General features: G+C 35.1%; 3 protein-coding genes across 3 annotated transcripts; 2 read left to right on the top strand and 1 right to left on the bottom strand.

Moving 5' to 3' along the window:
- Positions 1–6071: 6071 nt before the first annotated feature.
- On the bottom strand, positions 6072–8063 carry LOC110775075 (uncharacterized). The gene has a single exon (XM_021979675.2). It carries the CDS (start codon positions 7798–7800, stop codon positions 6754–6756), a length of 1047 nt encoding a protein of 348 aa, XP_021835367.2. The 5' UTR covers positions 7801–8063; the 3' UTR covers positions 6072–6753.
- A 2383-nt stretch (positions 8064–10446) lies between these two features.
- LOC110775089 (uncharacterized) lies at positions 10447–12500 on the top strand. The gene is made up of 2 exons (XM_021979692.2): positions 10447–10814; positions 12205–12500. Exons 1-2 carry the CDS (start codon positions 10689–10691, stop codon positions 12424–12426), a joined length of 348 nt encoding a protein of 115 aa, XP_021835384.1. The 5' UTR covers positions 10447–10688; the 3' UTR covers positions 12427–12500.
- Positions 12501–14760: 2260 nt separating this feature from the next.
- Positions 14761–16301, top strand: LOC130460819 (putative F-box/kelch-repeat protein At5g24040). Its single transcript, XM_056828417.1, has 2 exons — positions 14761–15185; positions 15862–16301. The coding sequence occupies exons 1-2, from the start codon at positions 14879–14881 to the stop codon at positions 15873–15875; spliced, it is 321 nt and encodes a 106-aa protein (XP_056684395.1). The 5' UTR covers positions 14761–14878; the 3' UTR covers positions 15876–16301.
- Positions 16302–21159: the final 4858 nt, after the last annotated feature.

Here is a 21159-nt window from a genome sequence, read left to right as displayed (position 1 = left end):
TTGTATGCTGTTGCTTGCTGGCTTGTATGCTGCATGATGCAGTTGTAGTAGAGGCTGCAGTAGGAGTATATACACCAACACCCCCCTCAAACTTGGGATGGGAGAAACATTTGTCATTCCAAGTTTGGAGGAGAGAAGTCTGTGTTGAGGACTAGGAAGTATCTTAGTAAAGATGTCAGCCAATTGATGTTGAGTTGGAAGATAACTCAGTTGCAGTAAACCTTCAAGAACTTTATCCCTTGTAAAGTGACAATCCACCTCTATGTGTTTAGTTCTTTCATGGAAAATGGGGTTCTTTGCAATGTGAAGGGCTGATTGATTGTCACAATTGAGTTGAACAGGTTGTAGGTTAGAAACACCAAGCTCCTCCAATAACCTAACAATCCAAGAAACTTCACTAGCAGCTTGAGACATGGCTCTATATTCAGCTTCAGAAAAACTTTTAGAGATGGTGGACTGTTTCTTGGACTTCCAGCTAATAGGAGAATTGCCCAAGAGTAAGATGTAACCAGTGACTGACTTCCTTGTTGTAGGACAAGCAGCCCAATCAGAGTCAGAAAAAGCTTGTAATGTAAGCTTGTCAGTGGCTTTAAGAAGAATACCTTGACCAGCAGTGTGATTGACAAATCTCAGTGTATGAATAAGGGCATCAACATGAGGAATTCTGGGGGAGTGCATGAACTGACTGAGGGATTGAACAGCAAAAGCTAGATCAGGTCTAGTATGTGTTAAGAAATTAAGCTTGCCCACATAGCATCTATACAGTTCAGGATTGGGATAAATGTCACCATCAGGAGTGAGTTTCAGATTCAAAGGGAAAGGTGTAACAGCTGGTTTTGAAATGTTTAAAACACAATCCTGTAACATCTCCTTGGTATATTTCCTCTGAGTAAGAACATATCCCTCTGATGTGTGACAAACTTCAATACCAAGGAAGAAATTTAAGAGACCTAAATCTTTGATGCTGAAAGTGTGATGAAGATGACTTTTGAGAGCACAAATGGTAGCTGGATTGGACCCTGTGATGATAATATCATCCACATATACTGCCACTATAGTGATGTCACCAGTGTCATGTTTAATGAAGAGAGAATAATCATTCTTGGATTGTTTAAAACCTTGAGAGGTGAGTTCATGAAGCAATCTAGCAAACCATTGTCTAGAAGCTTGTTTTAAACCATAAAGTGATTTGGTCAGTTTGCAAACATGACCATGAGGGGCAGTAACACCTTCTGGGACCTTCATGTACACCTCCTCATCAAGATTTCCATGTAAAAAAGCATTATTGATGTCTAGTTGGAACAATTTCCAACCCTTACTGGCAGCCAATGAGATTAAACACCTGACTGTGGACATTTTGACTACAGGAGAGAATGTCTCATGATAATCTATACCAAACTTCTGGGTGAAGCCCTTGGCAACCAACCTAGCCTTATATCTTTCAATTGTTCCATCAGCATTCTTTTTAATTCTGAAAACCCACTTACATCCAATTGCCTTTTTACCCTTGGGAAGAACAACAAAATCCCAAGTATGATTTTTATCCAAAGCTGTGATTTCCTTTTCCATAGCTGCTATCCAGTTGCTGTCTGTTGCTGCTTCTGAATAAGAAGTAGGCTCAATTAATTCCAACTGTGCAGCAATGAGTGCCTTTTGTTTGTCAGGTAGACAATCATAGGCCACAAGATTACACCAATGTCTTTTTGGTGGAGGACAGACAAAATCTTTGAGATGAGAAGGTGGTTGAGTTTTTCTAGTAGACCTTCTGGAAGGTAGAATAGGGAATTCAAGAGAATTAAAATGTGGAATTGTAGCTGTAGGAGGTGAGTTTGGAAGGTTAGAAGAAGGAGTGGTAGAGATAGGAATTGAAGAATGAGAAGAATGTGAAGTAGGAGAATTTGTGTTGTTGGTGTCAGAAGTTAAATTAGAAGGTTGATCAGATGAGTTTTGATCAAAGATGGGATAATGTGAGGAATCTGTAAAATCTGTATGGATGGGAAGAAAGAATTTATTTTTGTAGGTTTGTGTTGGTGCAGAAGAGAAGTGAAAAGGAAAATGTTTCTCATGAAAAACAACATCTCTTGAAGTTGTAATTTTGTGTGTAGCTAGATTAAGGACTTTGTAAGCCTTTTGACCTGATGGATATCCTAGAAAAACACAAGGGTCTGCTCTAGGTTTAAACTTGGACCTGTTAAGTTTTGGAGTTGTGATGTAGCACAGACAACCAAACACTTTCAAATGAGAAAGATCAGGTTTCTTATGAAAGAGTTTTTCATATGGTGTACAAAATTGTATGCTCTTTAAAGGCATCCTGTTAATAAGATATGTAGCTGTAAGTATGCACTCACTCCAGTACTTATCAGGTAAGTGAGATTGAAAGAACAAAGCCCTAGCTGTCTCAAGTAAGTGTTTATGCTTTCTTTCTACAACACCATTTTGCTGTGGTGTGTAACTACAACTCTTCTGTTGTAAAATACCTTTGGATAGAAATAGTTCTTTCATTCCTCCTTCAATCAAATCAGGAGCATTGTCTGATCTAATATACTGAACTTTAAAACCAAACTGTGTTTCAACATAAGAGAGGAATTGAGTCATAATCTGCAATGAATCAGTTTTATTTCTCATAAGGTGAGTCCAAGTCATTCTTGTATGATCATCTACAATGGTGAGAAATTGATTGCACCTAGCTGTATCAACGATAGAGTATGGTCCCCATACATCAATATGTAACAACTCAAATGGTCTAGTAGTTTTGATACAACTGGTTGGAAAGGGAGACCTAGACTGTTTAGCTAATGGACATATTTGACAAAATGACTCTGCTAAACATCCTGGTACATCAACTCCATCTAGATTCTTTATTTTTCCAAATGACATATGTCCCAACCTAAGATGCCAAAGTTTGGCTTCCTGTACAGCTGCTGATCCAGTGGTTGAGAGTCCATAGTTATTGTGAGAGAAGTGAGTGTCTGAAATCATCAAATCTTCATTGAATCTGTACAATCCCTTATGTAACCTACCAAGCAGAATATGCTTGCTCTTGGAAAGGTCCTGAAGAACACAGTCATTATTTGTAAAAGAAACAGAACAACCAGCATCACAACACAATTTAGATACTGAGATCAGGTTGAATTGAAACTCTGGAACATGCAGCACATCCTTGAGAATGATATTTGGACCTAAGTGAACAACTCCTTTATGTTTGACTTGTAATTCAGTGCCATCAGGAATAGTGATTGTGTGCTGATCTTTACTCACAGTTTCAAAAGAATCAAATAAAGATAGGTTTGAACACATATGATCACTTGCACCACTATCTAAAATCCAATTTCTCTTAAAATTAGCAGATAGACAGAAAATACCTTTGTGTTGTGAGGTAGCAGCTAAACCAAGTGAGTGAGATCCAGAATTCTCAGGTTGATTAGCAACTTGATTGTTGTTCAGATACTGCATTAACTGGCTGTATTGTTCTTCAGTGAAGGTAGCATGAACTGCTCCTGGTTCTCTTTCAGTTTGTGTTTCCTTGAGAGAGTAATCATCTAGTGAAGCTGCAGCTGCAACTCTCTTTCCTTTGTTCTTGAAGTCTTTAGGATAACCATGTAGTTTCCAGCATCTATCAATAGTATGATTCTTCATTTTGCAATGATCACAAAACAGGTTGTTTCTAGTTGTATTCCTGAATTGATTTGCACTACCTCCATTCTGAAATCCAGCACCAGAATTTGAAACATACTGAGGTTTGTAAGGTTTGTCAAACCTTCTAGCATTGAAAGCTGTAGATTCTTGATTAGGCTGATGTTTGACATCATGCATCTCTTTCTGTTGCTCTTCTTGAAGCAAAAGGCCATATGCTTTAGAAATTGTAGGCAGAGGATTCATCATTAATATTGTGCTCTTTGGATGCTCATACTTCTGATTCAGTTTCATTAAAAAATGAATTAGTCTTTGATTTTGTTGAGTCTTGAGAAGCTGCTGTGTCAATGTGCAGCTACAACCAGTACACACACATGTAGGCAAAGGTTCCAAACCGTCTAACTGATCCCAAAACAGCTTGATCTTGGTAAAAAAACTAGCAATTCCTTCATCCTCTCCTTGAACCAACTCACTTAACTGTTGTTGTACTGCATACAACTGAGGACCAGACTCTCTGCAATATCTGTCAGCCAATTCCAGCCATATCTCTCTTGCAGTTTTGAGGTATAAGACACTTCTTGCTATCTTAGGCTCTAGAGATGCTAACATCCAAGATATCACCAAGTCATTACATCTGCACCACAACCTGTAATTGGTGGAGTTTGCTGCTGGTTGATTCAAGGATCCATCAATGAAGCACAATTTGTTTCTTGCTGACAACGCAATCATCATAGACCTTTTCCAATCATTAAAGTATTGTCCCTCAAATTCAATGCTCACCAGCTTTGTGGCATTCAGATCACTATTGCTTAGATAATAAGCAGAGTTAGGATTTAGTGATTGATCTGTTTGCTGATCTGCAGGCATCTTGCAATTGAATTTTCTAGAAGAAAACTAAGAAAAGAATGATTGAAAAGCTTCAATTGATTCAACCAATTGAACGAAAAACAGCAGGATCAGTTGATCAACTGCTCTGATACCATGTTAAAATCAACCTCACAGTTGATATTTAACCTTGATTGTCTATTGACAATCTGCACAATGACAGAAAGAAAAAGAGAGAAAGAGAAAAGTGTTTGATGAAATCATAAACTGATCTTCTTGATTGAATGATAATTACAGAGTGATGAGTTTATATACACTGAATGCTACGTGGTCTAACCAATGAGATGCCAGCAATCCTACACATCAGCATTAATACAACTCTAACTGATTATTACAGTGCTAACAATAAGCTAACAGAATTCCTAGAATTTAGGGGAGTTTGTTGAGCTGATTCCTTCTAGAAGCTTCGTGCAGTAGGGGTGGTTGCTTGCTGGCTTGTATGCTGTTGCTTGCTGGCTTGTATGCTGCATGATGCAGTTGTAGTAGAGGCTGCAGTAGGAGTATATACACCAACAGTTTTTTACTTTCTCAGGGACTTTAGCCTTCTATATTCGTTTGCACAGGCCATGGCTTGTAGAGAACTCGAGTGGGCTAAGATGAGCCATAACTTTAGCCTCTCTAAAAATATGACCAAATGAAATTATATCAAAAGAACTACTCCTTCCGTCTCTTTTTGTTTTACTTTTGGTATTTTGCACGCTTTTTAACGATTAATTAATGTGCATTGAAATTCTTTTAAGTTTTTATGTAAATGAGGAAAATTACGTTTATTTATAATGTTTTCACTCTTATCAAAATTCTGATATTGGGAAAATGAGAAAAAGTTAATGTTCTAATGAAAAGGTGTGAGAGATTAAATGACCAAATGGATTTAATTGGTTAAAATAATAATTGGACACAAATTTTGATAGAATATTAAATAATTTATGTGATAATATAAAAGGAAATGTAAAAACATTTTGGGACACCCAAAAAAAACGTAAAAAACAAAAAGAGACGGAGGGAGTAGCCATTTATTAAAACTACTCCATACAAAATTTGAAATTTAACCAAAGTTAAAAATTGTTAACCCTAAGGGGCTACTATTTTTAGGGTTTGAGAAGAAGTATCATTAATAATAAGTGCATCCACAAATTACAACGATGATCACAATTTGTAAATATATTTAGAGATTTAACATTGTTATCATAATCACAACAATTACTCCGTAATTTTAAGCATATTTTACAACTCCAAGTCTACTGTTTCAAGCTTGACACGAGCAATTGTTTTAATATTTTCACATTTTTTCAAGTGGAGATATTCACAATCTAATTCCTAGCTATAAATTCCATACAACTAAACTAACCAAGACTATTTCTTAACTTACGTGTTTAAATTTAAGATCACACACGCATAAAAATAGCAGTAGTTGTACATTACTCCCGTTGTCCCTTATTGTTTGTCCATTAGGTTTTACACGGTCTTCAAGACGTGACTTAAAAAGCAAATATCTCCAACTCTACTCGCGTAAAAATACTTAGAAATAGATGTTCTAAAAATTAACATTAACCGAAATTAAAAAAAACCCACACATAACATAACTATATAATTTCTTGCAGGTTAATAAGAATTCATGATCAAACTTTCTAAAATTTGACCCAAAAATACAATAGGACAAATAAAGTACAACCAGTTGTGTGGTAATGTTCTTGTAATACTACTAATAGTAAGAGATCATACACCATGATAGTGTGTATGACCAATAAATAATAATTTCAAGTGATAATAATCCCAAATGGGCAAGCCAAGTGAGAAAAAAAACAGACAAATGATACAACTATACAAGTGATTAGAAGAATAATTGACCCATGTTTTAACAAATCCAAATCCAATATGTCCGGTCTCATATTGCCCACTTGAGGAATAAGGACTTCCCCCCAGCTGTTATATCCCATTTTCCAGCTCCTTCTTTCCTGTCTTGGAGCTCCCCTCTATCTTTTCCCATGTGCTCCCCATTCAAACTTATTCCTCATTTTACAAGAATACTCATGTCCTTTAGTAACATTGAGATTTACAAGTGTCCGTTGCACCCGGGAGCATGTGTTACGATGTTTTACCTGTACCGATTTGAGAGTTAGAGGGGCATATATGTACTTTCAGGCACATAAGATAATTACGTCGTGTTTTCTCGATCTGATTTATTGGTTTATCTTTGTCTTGGAAATAAGCCCTAACTTAGGGCTAAATGACCAATCATTCAACCTTCCAAGCATAAAGGAATAAACAAAACTCGGATGACCAATTTCCGTTTAATCCGTCCCCCAACGACCCTGAGCTCCCCGTCTGGGACGACAATGGGGTGGACGAGAGAGACAACGACGAGGACAACGACAACGACAACGACGAGGACAACGACATTGGTGAAGCCGAAGAAACACTTTTTAGCGACGGCGATGGAGGAATAATAGGCTTAAAGATGAACAAAGCGTGTCTCAACCCGGGACTAAATAACCAATCATGTACATCCCAATACACCTCAACCCTTAACCTATTCAAATGTATGCTCTCATTCCCTCTAAACTTCCATTGCAAATGCTTCACTTGAATCACCCTCTTCCCATCTACCTTCACCTCCATTTCCAAATCAGAATCGACTTTATTACTCTTACACTCGATCACTATATCGTGAAATCTACCTTTTTCGTGAAATTTTACCTTGGTAAAAAACTTCTTTTTACCAAAAATATGCTCCTTTTTCGAGATCAAGTTAGGCTCCACAAGATTTGGCCTAGAGCCGGTTTTCTTATACGCCTCGTTTTTCAAATCACCAACTAACAAAACGACCTCGTTTTCATAAACAAGAGCAACATAGAAATCAGAACTTGGTTCTGTTTCACCGTTATTAAACTTGGCAGATTTCAAGTCCCAAAAAATATCCACTTTTTTACCATCCTCTATTAGGAAATGTTTTGACCCTTGTTTCCTCCAAAAATACCACGGCTTCAACTCCACCTTACAAGAGTAGTACTGCCCGTCTCCGTTTTCCGACGACGATAACGACGACGACGATGATCGGCCTTCGTCGTAAGGGCTCGATATCGAGATCGATAACCCGTGGAGGAGGAGGAGGTTCCTACACCATGTGATGGTGATCACACGGGTTTGACTACCCACTTTGACTTTATACATTGATATGATCACGCTTTGACCCGCTCGGGTCACGGCCGTGTTCTCTAAGTCATCCGTGGGCCGGGGGCCCGATGAGAAACACGCCGGCATCCCGATCGGATCCGCTAACATATTTTTAAAAGATTCAAATGTACGCAACCTTATCCCTGAAACACGAGTATGTTATACTCGAGACGTACACGTACTCTTGTTTGGGTGTTTAAGAGTTGATGTGTTGAATTTGAAAGAAAAATTCTTGAGAGTGTTTAAAAGAGAAAGGTATTTTGAAGATGGATAAAATGAAGGGATGTTGAGAGAGATGGAGAGTCACAGCTAATGAGATAATAGATGGATAGATGCTGCCAGCATTGGTAGGAATAAAAATGTATAAAAACTGGCAAATAGATGGCAAATTAGGAAAAGCCAAATGCTGAGTTGTGTATGAGTGAGGACTTATCAATTTATAATTTAATTACTTTATTTTATTATGGTATAATGTGAGTACTTATCAATTTATGATTGGATTAGACTGTTTGCTTAATTGTTTTAACTTATTTCAAGAAATATAAGTTTATACAAGAAAAATAAGTTTTGTTAAGTTTAATTTATGAAATATCAATGTTGTCTTTGATTTAGTGGTCAAGATCGTTTAGGGTATATATGTTAGATTACATTTTGAAATCCTCCCCTCGTTACAATTTGTATTTTCCATCTGACCAAAAAGTAAAAAGCAAAATCCAATTGATAAAGTAAACTATACTCGGAAAAAAATAGTTGAAAATTAGGTGATTGAGACACGCCTTAATATTTTTCAATGCTGACATTTCGTTAGAGGTAAAGATAATAATGTTAATAAAAAATTTGTAAGGAAAGTGTAATGACAAATATAATGACAATATCCATCAATCTATTGTAAGCATATTATTTTCCTTTCGTATTTTCCATTTTCATAAACAAATTCGATATAATAATTATTACATTCTCATTTGAGCACTATTTTATTCACCTTCTTCATTTACGGAGTAGTACATTTCTTAAATTAGAACTAGTTTTTGGGTCAGGTTGATGCCCCGAATTAGTACATTAATACCATTCGCATTTAGTTAGATTTCTTTTGCAATGATAACCTGAAATATGTCATATCCTAGTGATAAAAGTTTTTATTATTTAAACTCAAGGTCGAAGTTTCAAACCACCAATCACGTGTAACAATTTTTTTTTTTTTTTTTTTTTAATGTATATGAAGATTACATGGAGTAGAAGACTCGTAAACAAAGCGCCATTTACCATACAAAATTTATTAGAAACACTTATGAACAATATGGTATATATTAATCTAAGAAATCGTGATAAAATTATGCATAAATCGTAATAATTGATGTTTTATTTAACTTAATATTAGTATATACTTCGTACATTCATTTTTAGCTCCTTAAACGCTAATCCATTTTTCATTTGGCAATTCCACTCAAACAAAAACACAAATTAAGTGATCTCATTTATAAGCAGGGAATGCAACTTGCCTACATTGGATAATAAAAGATTTGGTAGCATGGTTCTTTGGGCATGATAGGATTCGATTTGGCAATTTGGAATTGATAAATCATAAATGTCAAGTTAAAAATCAATATTAGAAACACTTGACAAACTCGACTACTTACAGAGTTACAGCTCACAAGAATGGGTCAAAGTTTTTTTTTTAAGTGCATACATTTTGGGAAAGCTTGCCTTTTTAAACCTCAATTGGAAAAAAAATTGGATTTTAAGTAGACTTTTAAAAACTGATCCGAATTGACGGACAAAATTCAAATTGATACAGAAAATATAAATTACGTAATACGTATGATCGTACGCACACAATGACACTGCGTAAAATATTATTCAATTATACCCGATCCATATTCAATCGTATGCCTGATTTGACAACCATGGTGCTTTTAACTTATATATGAGCCCAACTGGTTAGTTATGATAGGGGCCCATGCTTACTTTGGTCATAAGAGTCCAAAAGAAAAAAGGTTCAATGGACTGCCAATTACAATAATGGGCTTTACAGCTAGATTGATTATATAATTTGGCCCATGAAAGTCATCCAAGAAGTCCATAAAATTGTTTCTCAATGGCGAATATTTTATTTAATTATAGTGATTGATACAAGCATTAAACATATGACATTTTTTAAAAAAATTGATTTTGTCTTTTTATGTTTGTCTTTAGTCTATTTTAACGTTTTATTAGCTGATATGTTCTTGTAAAAATATATCTGACATGGGAATATACTTCCTCGTTTGGAGGATACGGAGTATATTTGGTTACTAAAACATTATGGGCACCATGCCATAATGTAAAGGAATTGAGTTGGAAGTGACCATAAATAATTTCTTACCTTTTTTATGCTAATAATCTCAACTTTCCTAATTAATAATATTTCCTTGTCATCCACATCAATATAGACAACTTTTTACTGTCATCATTAACATTTTCGCAACCATAGTACGATGTAGTAGACATAGACATAAGGCAATACTAGAATAATAATATCAAATATTTGGCCCCATGATCATATTAGTCATATGACTCATATGAGTTGTAGCCTTGTTGGTGGAATTTGTCAAGTCATAGGATAGAGTATATTATCATATAATCATATCACATTATCAAATCAAAGTATATTAAGAAATAATTAACAATAATAATTTAATAAACAAAAGATACTATAGCCTATAAGGAAGATTATGTTACCAATAAAAACAGGGCACGATCACTAAATTAAAGCAAATCTCTAAATTAGGAAGAAAAGCATAGAGATTAGAGAAAGAGAGGAAGCAAATAGGCAAATCTACTTTTTTAATTATAGAAAATTTCAAAACTTTCCTTCTTTTGAGATTTCCTTCCCTCTTATTTTATTTAATTAAGAGTCATAATAACATTAATAAGAGTATAAAAATAAGGTTTTTATGTTGAGTTAATTGGGTTGTTCATATCTTCTTTGTTTTACTCCTTAGAAAAAGAAGAAGAAGATGGCAGGAATTTCAGGGGAAGCAGAAAGCGTAAGTCTAGAACTTCTCAGGCAAAAAATGAGAGATTTTGCTAAGGAAAGAGGATGGGAACCTCATCATACTCCTAGGAACCTTCTTTTGGCTCTGGTATTTACTTCTTTTCTTTTCTTTTTACAAATGTTGTTGCGTTAACAATTCTTTTACCAATTAATCTATGTAATTGTGTGGTTGATAAATTGTGGAGTTAAATTGTATTAATAGAGGAAATGATCACGTATAGTATTGTGGCTATGTTTTTTTTTTGTTGCGAATAATCTATAAAGGCATTACGTTGTAAATTTTAAATAGGGATGTGAGATTCGAACCCGTAATCCATACATCAGTCTTTACCATTAGGTCAAGATTTCATTGGTATAATAATTTTTTTTTTTTTTTAAGGAACGGTATAGTAGGTGAACTATGTGAATACGATAACTTTTGTGAAAGATCGTTCTTACCGAAAAGACCACTTTGATTGCTTAACTAATTGGTTCCATTGTTTAACTAATTAGTTTCACTGCCTAACTAAATTAGTTTCATTGCTTAACTTATATGACACCAATGTACTCTTCTGTGTCAGACCGACTTATATAAAAGTTTGTAATGTGAATATTCTAATTTTTGCTAATAAAAATATAGAGTTAATGATCAAAACCATGTTTATATACTTTTATTAGATGAAAGGAAGCTTAGGCTTGATTAGTGGATGCATTTATTTTAATCAATGTTTAGAAAGCAATTAGCATGGGTTAATGTCTAGTTTGCCTATTGCGTGGTTGCATTGTCTAGTGTTTTTTCAAATGTATAATGTGGCCCATGGGCCGTGGGTGTCCATCTAATTACAAATTCTTAGACGCACCCAGCAACACCTAGAATTAGGATTAAACTTCATTGGCTTTCAATTAAAAATAACATTTTTTAATTTTTCCTAAGTGCACTCCCTAAGTATAAACTTATGTTTGTTAAGTTTGTTTACGTATGACCTGTTCGGTAAAACCAGCGCTAGCAGGTAGCGTTTAGCGGTTGAGTAGATGGTAGCGATCAATAATAGCGGGTAACAGTTAGCTGTTAAATTAGCAGATAACTAGTATGAATGAATATTTTGTAAAAGTAGTCGTTGAGATTGTAAAATACAATAAAACCTATATATATTGTTAAAAACTTTATTATAATTTTATCTAACGCTACTTGTTACCTTCAAACGCTACTACTTTTAGCGTTTGACAAAAACTACCTAACCACTATCTCTGTTGCTAACCGCTACCTCACTAAACAATTTATAATTTTACAAGTAGCGTTTTGAATATGTCAAAAACACTATCCGCTATCTCAAACGCTACCACCGAACGTAAAACTATTATAAAGTTAAACTAGTACTCTGGTCTAGCGACGCCTTAGGTTATTGTATGAACCTTTTATAGGAACACTTTTTAATATCGCACCATAGATAAATATAGATTGTGGTACATAAATAATTAATGAATGTTAAAAAATGCAGGTAGGAGAAATGGGAGAACTATCAGAAATATTCCAATGGAAAGGAGAAGTGGAAAGAGGTTTACCAAACTGGAAAGAAGAAGAGAAAGTTCATCTTGGAGAAGAACTTTCAGATGTTCTTCTTTATTTGATTCAACTCTCTGATAGTTGTGGTGTTGATCTTGGTCAAGTTGCTCTTCGCAAGATTCAACTTAATGCTCTTAAGTACCCTTCTAACAAATAAATTACTATATCTTCTACTTAATCTACATTGTCATTAGTCTCATTACTCTTAATCATTGTTTGATTTTCAATTGATGTATGGTCGTATGGAGTAACGGAACATGGTCCTTTCGAGCAATTCAAATAACAAAATGGGGTGCCAGGGTAGGGATTTTGAACATGAAATTTACCGTACACAAATTCTCAGTCTAAATTACTAGGAAAATATCATACTGGTAAATTTGACGTTTGGTTATGAGTTTAGAACACGCAAAAATTAAAACTTATTTTCATTTGTTTTATCTTATATTTAAGTCGTTGTGACGTCCAAATAAAAAGTTTGCCTTTAGTAGCATTTTGTTTTTCTATCGTGCTTATTAGACCTGTTAAAAATCGACCAGACTCAGAAAATGACCCGAACTCAACCCGAAAATATGAGGTCTTGAACAAGATTTTGTGACCTGTAACCCGATTTTATCCGGATCCGAGCAACCCGAAAAGTAATGGGTCGAAACCCAACCCAACCTATTTTGGACCCGACCGATTGAAAATCATTGTATTTATAGTAATAAATGAGATTATGAGAAAATTTAAGCATAATAAATACGTTGTTTTACTATTGATGTGTGTAATATGATTTTAATTTTAATTATACGCCATCTTGTGGTTGAATTTGACTAAACATAAACTTGTGTAGCAAAATTTGTTAATTTGTGACCATATTTTGTATATTTATCACATAAATTAATGAAAATATAATGCGTGTTTTAAAATCTCTCAACCTGTTGGGTCGATCCGAATCCGAAATTTTGGGATCTTGAACAAACATTTGTATACCCGAATCCGAAAATGACCGATCCGAATCAACCTGAACCCAAAAATAATTTTTTTACAATCCAACCCGACCGACCCGTTTACAACGATCTCACATAAAAGAGAAAGTAAGCATGATTGATAGACATATTAATACGGTGTATATAAAGTATAAAGTATTCTCTCCTATTGTACAGCTTAATGAGGAATAAGGATTTTTTTGAGGAGTTAAGGGGGAAATTTGGAGGGAATTCTAAATAAAATAAAATAAAAATCATATTTTATTAGGTACTGTAGGCATTAAAAATGTGATAAATGCCATGTCATTAATTTTGGTCCCGAAAAAGTCAAATATTGACTTCTGTTATTTAAATGTCAGATATATTGTTTAATTTGGGTCATAAATCAAATAAGCCCATTTTGAGTCAAACGACGTTCATTTAATAGAAATGAGTTATTTAAATGGGTTAGAAGAAAAGAGGCCCATTTATCAAAAGGAAAACCCTAGACCTAAGAGGAGGATATAAAAAGTTCTCTCTAAGTCTTTTGGCAAGACAGACTGAACGTAATATTCAGAAAACATACTACTCTCCAGAAAACCCTAAGACTGCTTCCAAGCATACAAGTCGAAATCTCGGTGGAAGAAGAACAACAAGCACAAACGCCATTCTACCTCCATACTGCGTCATCGAAAGAGATCAAGCCCGGTGGCCCTCGTTCAAGACGTCCGACAAAACAATTCTTACGGTTGTAAAGACCGAATCAGTGGATAAATACATTAGAGATTGTACCCAAATACAAAAATCAATACAAAATATTTTGTTCACATTATTTTGATTCTGTTATTTTTGCAGACTCTTAAAATTGTGTTTACAAATTGGCACGCTCGGTGGGACGATTTTCGCTCTTCATCTCCTCTCTTCAAGGTTAAAAGTTCTTAGAATCAATGGAGGCAAGTCAAATTTGTTTTCAAATTCTACATCAAAGTTTCGAGACCAAGTTGCATCCGACATCAAGTCTCCACAACAGATCTCGAGGGGGCATCTGTAGACACCGAAATTTTGTAAATTTGTGGTGTCAATTATATCTCAATAAAAAATAATATTTCAAAGATTTAGGGAATTTTAACCTAGTAGGACTCTCAACTTTCCTATATAATGAAGTTCTAATATTAGGGTTTCGTCACGCTCAGATGGAATAAGTCACAAAGACCCCATCACCTCCCTACCATCAAATTGTAGGTATGCAGTACTGGAATAAGTCGACCAGAGCCCAGTATTACAATTCCTAGAAGAGAAGAATCAAGAGAGTTACGAGAATTGTAATCTCAAAAACATCAATAAAATTATGTATCCCATATTCTTTTGCCTCTTTAAATTTATTTTGCAGATTTGAAATTTATGGTTTACAGGCACGTGACCCGCATACGTGGGTCAATGCCCAAAAAATTGAGTCAATTACCGGAAAATAAGTGTAGGTCTCAATCCACACAAAAAAAGATCGATTTTAAATCCCTTTTCACAACTTTATCACAATTTTTGAATTTTAAAAAAGGTCATTTCTAACAAAAACTCCTAAAAAGAAAATCCTTATTCATCCATGTAAGAAAAGTTTCGGAAATAAAATCTAGAGTAATCAGCAACTCTTTGAGACAGGGGAAAATGGAGGATAGCCGGAGAGCCGATTGGTCGGAGCTTTACCCAGAAATCCTCTCATTGATTGCCGGTCACCTACAAACTCAACTCGACGCCCATAATTTCCGATCAGTTTGCAAGAATTGGAGTTATTCACTCTCTTCCCAAATCCCTAAAACCCTACCTATTGTATCTTCTGGCCATCCCCAAACCCTAAATCCCGTCGTCCCAAATTCAAGTTTCCAGATAACAGCGAATGCAGTCTATCTTCTCCGATCACGTAAGTTCCCGGAATCCGAACCCTTCCTCATCACTGTCGAAGAATTCGAAAAAGGTAAGCTCAAACTTTTCTACCCATTATCCCGAACTCAAATCTTTAAAAAACACCGTTGGATTATAAATTTATCCGATTGTCACATCTCCTTACTTTCAATCGGATTCATGTTGAAATCAGCGGTTTACCATAAAAAAGAGTCCAAAATTGTTTGGCTATCAAACCCTGCAATTTCTTCGCACCCTTCATCAATTGAAAATATTGATCATCCCTGCTTCAAATTCATCCGGTTTAAATCTGGTGTTGTTCACATAGGTGGACCTAGGCGTCATCAGATTTTATCCTTGAACGACAATCAAGAATTTGATGACATTGTTGAATTTCAGAAAAGGGTTTTCATCCTCGATAGTTATTGGAGACTTTATGCTTTCTCATATGAGTTAGATTCAAATAACTTGAAGTATGATTGTGTTGTTTCTAATACTCATGACTATGAATCTATGATCAATCAAATCGAAAGCGTCTGGTTGTTGATCATTCCTCCAATATCTTGTATTTAGTTGTTAAGGGTAATGACATTTACAATAGTGGAAGGATATATTTAGAGGTGTGTAAACTAAATGAGAGCTGAGGGTAGTATCTGGGTTAAAGTTCATAGCATTGGTAAAGATAAAGTACTGTTTGTGGGTTCTGATTGGTGCTTCTTTGCATCTGCTGCGGATTTTCCTGGTTGCAGAGGGAATTGTGTAGTCTTTCATGAAAATTCTTTCTCGCCATATGAAATCAGGGTGTTTCATTTAGAGGATGGAGATGGTGGACTCATATCTGATTATCCTGAATATACTCAAGTATTGTGGCCACCTCCTTCATGGATTCTCCTGAATATACTGAATTGCGTAGACCGTCAAAAGGTGATTCGGTAATGGTTTTCGCAAACCTCATATCAATATCGGACATAAGACATAAGGTGTTTGAGGTTCTGTTTAGCTTTTCTTTTGGTGTGTATTATGGATGGTAATGCTGAATTAGCATTTTTTTTTTGTTAAATACTTTTTCATTTCTTAAAATGTGACCACATTGGCACTAACCAAATAGTCTGGTATTTTTGACACGGATCATTCCCCGCTTTTCTTATGAAGTTGTCCCAGAATATAAATGACATATTTTTTGTTCTAATTTTATATTGTTTCTCTCACTTAGCTAAGATCACTCTTATATTCCTAATATCTTAAAAATTTTAGAAAAAAAACACTCCACTCCTCTACCACCCTCAAAAAATTGACACATTTCCCACTAACTATATTAAAAAAAAAACTCAATATCAACTACTCTCTCTGTTTCTTTTTTTTCGTTACGTTTAGACTTTTGCACGTTTATTAACGTATACTAAAGATTTTTTTTATTAAAAAAATAAATCCCAAGAAAAACCTCAAACCACTAATCATTGCAACAACCAATAAGATTATTTTATTTATCAAAATGAACCAATAATGGAAAAGCACACAATTTGCTAATTTAACATACTTAGGAAATTTGTAAAGAATTTAATGACTTGAAAAAATTAGACCAATTAAAATTAAAAGCTGGCACAAAAATAACATTATAATAAATTTATAAAAGGAAAGATTCTCCCATGTAACAAACATTGTGAAACACCTTAAAAGGAATACGTAACAAACAAAAAGAATCAGAGAGAGTACCACCATATTAAATAAGAAGCCAACTAAGTTGCCTTAAATTATATGTCGATCAAACCCGGTGTGAGTATTCAGGGACGGATATAGTATTATCTAGAAGTTGAGGTTTGAAAAAGAAAAAAAATGTATGAACAAAGCCACAAATTCTTATTTACAAGGGGGTGTACAATATTTATTGTACACCCAAGTAAAAGTTAATTCAAAATGTTTAAAAGTTAAGCTTATATATATAAACGTTATCTATTTTTTAGTGATAATTTTTTTTATTTTAGTAAAATTTATTTCTTCAAAATCACTAATAATGTATAAAACTAATCATTTAACCCTTTAAAATGTTTATCTATCCAACTTTTTTACTAATATAAAAGTTAATCAAAACTAGGTTAAAGTTACAAATAAATGGATAAAAGTTATCTTGGTGTACGATAAATTTATTGTACACCTTGTGCGCGCAAAACCTTTTGTGAACAAGCTGCTACTCATCTATTTCGGGCAGTTCATTGTCTTCTCTTTCATATCTTGATCTTGGTTTTTCCTCTTCTTAAATTCCTTCAAGAATCAATTGAACACTACACGAAAGAGTGAGCGCAAAAATGGGTCTTTTCACAAACTGATGAACTAGCATAAGTATAGAAGAGTAGCGTATTATTAAAGCAAATTGAGAGAAAAATCAGTTTTGTATTAACTGAATCTCATGATCTGAAATGAGAGAGGAGAAGCATTTAAATACTACAAGCAAGCCTAACAACTTGCTGACTAGGACTAACTAACTTGTAACAACTTGACAAAATAATAAATAAATGCTATATCTTCTATACTCCCCCTTCAAGCTGGACTCGAGAGATAAGTCCAAGCTTGGCAGATAAAGCATGATGTTGAGAGGAAGCCAAAGGCTTTGTAAGCAAATCTGCAAGTTGCTGTGAGCTTGAAACATGAGCAGTTTGGATGAAGCCAGCTTCCACTTGCTCACGAACATAATGCATATCCCTCTTGAGGTGTTTAGTCTTGTCATGAAACATTGGATTTTGAGCCAAATGTTCAGCTGAAGTGTTATCACAGTATAGAGTGACAGGAAGAGAAATATTCACTTGAAGATCTTCAAGCAGACCTTGTATCCAAACCAACTCACTAGCTGTAGCTGACATGCTTCTGTATTCAGCTTCAGCAGAGGATTTGCTGACAGTTCTTTGCTTTTTAGTCTTCCAGGAGATTAAATTAGGACCAAGAAACACTGCATAGGCACTAAGGGATCTGCTGCTGAATTGGCAAGAGCTCCAATCAGCATCACTGTATGCTGACAATTGCATATCAGAACTTGATGAGTACCATATGCCATCATCTAAAGTGCCTTTTAGATATTTGAGAACATGTAGAGCAGCACGCAAATGAGGAGTTCTTGGTGAGTGAACAAACTGACTTAGATGTTGAACACAGTAAGACAGATCAGGTCTAGTAATACTGAGGTATAATAGCCTTCCTATTAATCTTCTGTACACCTCAGGTTCATCAATTAGTTCACCAACATCAGTAGAAAGTTTTAAGCCACATGATAAAGGAGTAGGAACAGGATCACACTCCTCCATTCCAGCATCAACAAGAATATCTTTGATGTACTTTCTCTGTGAGAGAAATATGCCTTTATCATTTCTGTGAACCTCAATACCAAGAAAGTATGCCAACTGACCTAGATCTTTGATGGTAAAGGCATTATCCAAAGCAACTTTAACTTTGTCAATTTGAGAAATTGAAGTACCAGTGAGGAGTATATCATCCACATAAACCAGCAATACCAAAAATTCCCCATCAAGGTGTCTTGTAAATAAAGAATAGTCTTGAGTAGATTGCTGAAACTTCAGAGTTTTGAGAAATTTACTCAGCTCTTTGTTCCATTGCCTTGATGCTTGTTTTAACCCATAAAGAGATCTTTTGAGTCTACAAACTTCTCCTGGTTTTGCCTTAGTGTAACCAGCAGGAGGAATCATGTAGACTTCCTCATCAAGAAATCCATGCAAAAATGCATTATTGACATCAAGTTGATATAATGTCCAGCCTCTCATGGCTGCAAGTGCAATTACAATTCGTACAGTTGCAAGTTTAGCAACAGGAGAAAATGTTTGAGTAAAATCTTTCCCTTCTATCTGCTGATAACCAATAGCTACCAGCCTAGCCTTGTGTTTATCTATGGTGTAATCAGGGTTTAGTTTAGTTCTGTAAATCCATTTAGAACCAATAGCCTTTTTGTCCTTTGGCAAGACAGTAAGCTCCCAAGTATTATTGCTCTCAAGTGCTTGTATCTCCTTATCCATGGCAAGTATCCAATTTTCATCATTCTTTGCTTGATTGTAGTGTTTGGGATCAGAAGAAGAAGCACAGACAGAAAAGGCAAGTGATTCCCAAGTATCATAATCAGAAAGAGCTAAAGCAAGTAACCAATGATCATCATGTTCAACAGAACCAGGGTTCAAGACAGAATTATGAACATTGAAGGATAGAGATTGACTATCAATGTCATTTCCAGATGGAGGGATTTTTTCTCTGTGAGGAATGTAACTCCCCACAAAATCTTTTAAAGTGGAAGGAGGTTTAAGTGGTCTAGAAGATTGTCTTAAAACAGGGATAGAGTTAGGAATAGAGTTTGTGATTGGAACAACAACTTGGTCCAAAACAGGTGAAAGAGTGGATTCAGAAATAGAATGAGAAGATTCAGAAGTAGAAGAGTGATTAGGGGTGTTTTGAGATATCAGAGGAGACAAGAAATCAGTATTAGTGTGTGGAGAAGAAAGAGGAGTAGAATTGGTGTCAAACTCTGGTAAGTTGTTTTCTGGAGATGTATCAGAACTAAACTGAACAAGTGTAGGTGGGTGTGAAACATCAGACAGAGAAGTCACTTTGTATGGGAAGACTGTCTCAAAGAAAATCACATTTCTGGAGACAAATGTAGAGTGAGATTCCAGATCATAGAGTTTGAATGCCTTGTAACCACTGGGATATCCAATGAACAAGCACTTTCTTGTTCTAGAGTCAAACTTATCCCTGTGTATGCTATTTGTATGAGCAAAACACAGAGATCCAAACACTCTCAGCTTATCATAATCTGGAGGAGTTTTAAACATGACCTCAAATGGAGATTTCCAATCCAATACCTTACAGGGAATTTTATTTATTAAGAAAGTTGCTGTCAAAATGCATTCTCCCCAGAATTTCTTGGGAAGATTTGCATGAAATCTCAAAGCCCTAGCAATTTCCAGTAGACTTCTATGTTTTCTCTCAACCCTTCCATTCTGCTGAGGTGTATATGGTACACTTTTCTCATGCAATATACCCTTAGCAGCAAACAAAGATATACAAGATTCTTTCACTATTTCAGTCCCATTGTCTGATCTAACCTTCTTAACTCTTGTATTAAACTGAGTTTCTACCATAGAAAGAAACTCAGTTATAACTTTCGGAACCTGCATTTTATTATGCAGTAAGTATGTCCAGGTAGTTCTGCTGTGATCATCCACAATAGTAAGAAAATATGATGCCCCATCCAGACTTTTGACCCTATAAGGTCCCCAAAGATCTAGGTGTATCAAATCAAAGCATGCAACAGATCTACTTTCACTTATACCAAAAGGAAATTTATGCTGCTTGGAACTATAGCAAATACCACAATTGTATTCAGTGATTCCCTTGCAAAAATCAGCATTGATACATTTCATTTTGGACAGAGAAGTATGTCCTAACCTAGCATGCAATAGATCTAGGTTCATTCTATGATCTTTCACATTTACAGCAATGCTAGTACTAGTCTTATTTGGCAGTTGTATCTGACTTACATCAGCTAAATTTCCCACATTATGACAACTTGTATGCTGAGAAGCTTCATCTTGCTGTTTCACAACATTGCATTGCTTATTTCTTGAACTGGCAACAAAGTAATAGAGTCCATTTGTTCTTTTCCCAGTGCCAATCAACATAGACTTAGATGGGTCCTGGAAAGTGTATCCAGCAGTGGTGAATTCAACTTGAAAACCATTATGTTCTATCAGTCTTCCAACAGATAACAAGTTGTGTTTAAAACCTTTAACCAGCAACACATTATGCAGAATCAGATCATCACTTAACACAACATCACCCATGATTTCTACAGTTAATTGAGATCCATCTGGTAGTCCTACCTTCATAGGATTATTTAGAGTTTTTATGTTTGTCAACATGTTTTCATTGTAAGTCATATGATCACAAGCACCAGAATCCACAATCCACAGGCATTCATCAAGTAGCTTATTCACAGAACAATTAAGGGAATGGGAAATTGTACCTGCATAATTTACATAGGAACAGCTGTTTCC

Source organism: Spinacia oleracea, chromosome 5 (assembly GCF_020520425.1).
Source record: "Spinacia oleracea cultivar Varoflay chromosome 5, BTI_SOV_V1, whole genome shotgun sequence".
Lineage (NCBI taxonomy): Eukaryota > Viridiplantae > Streptophyta > Magnoliopsida > Caryophyllales > Amaranthaceae > Spinacia > Spinacia oleracea.
Note: the sequence above shows the minus strand (reverse complement) of the source record. Positions and strands in the feature narration are given on the sequence as shown.

Coding starts and splice junctions, on each gene's coding strand:
- LOC130460819 (XM_056828417.1), top strand. CDS start 14,879: ATGGAGGATAGCCGGAGAGCCGATTGGTCGGAGCTTTACCCAGAAATC.
- LOC110775089 (XM_021979692.2), top strand. CDS start 10,689: ATGGCAGGAATTTCAGGGGAAGCAGAAAGCGTAAGTCTAGAACTTCTC. Junction 10,815..12,204: donor GGAACCTTCTTTTGGCTCTG/GTATTTACTTCT, acceptor TAAAAAATGCAG/GTAGGAGAAATGGGAGAACT.
- LOC110775075 (XM_021979675.2), bottom strand. CDS start 7,800: ATGTTAGCGGATCCGATCGGGATGCCGGCGTGTTTCTCATCGGGCCCC.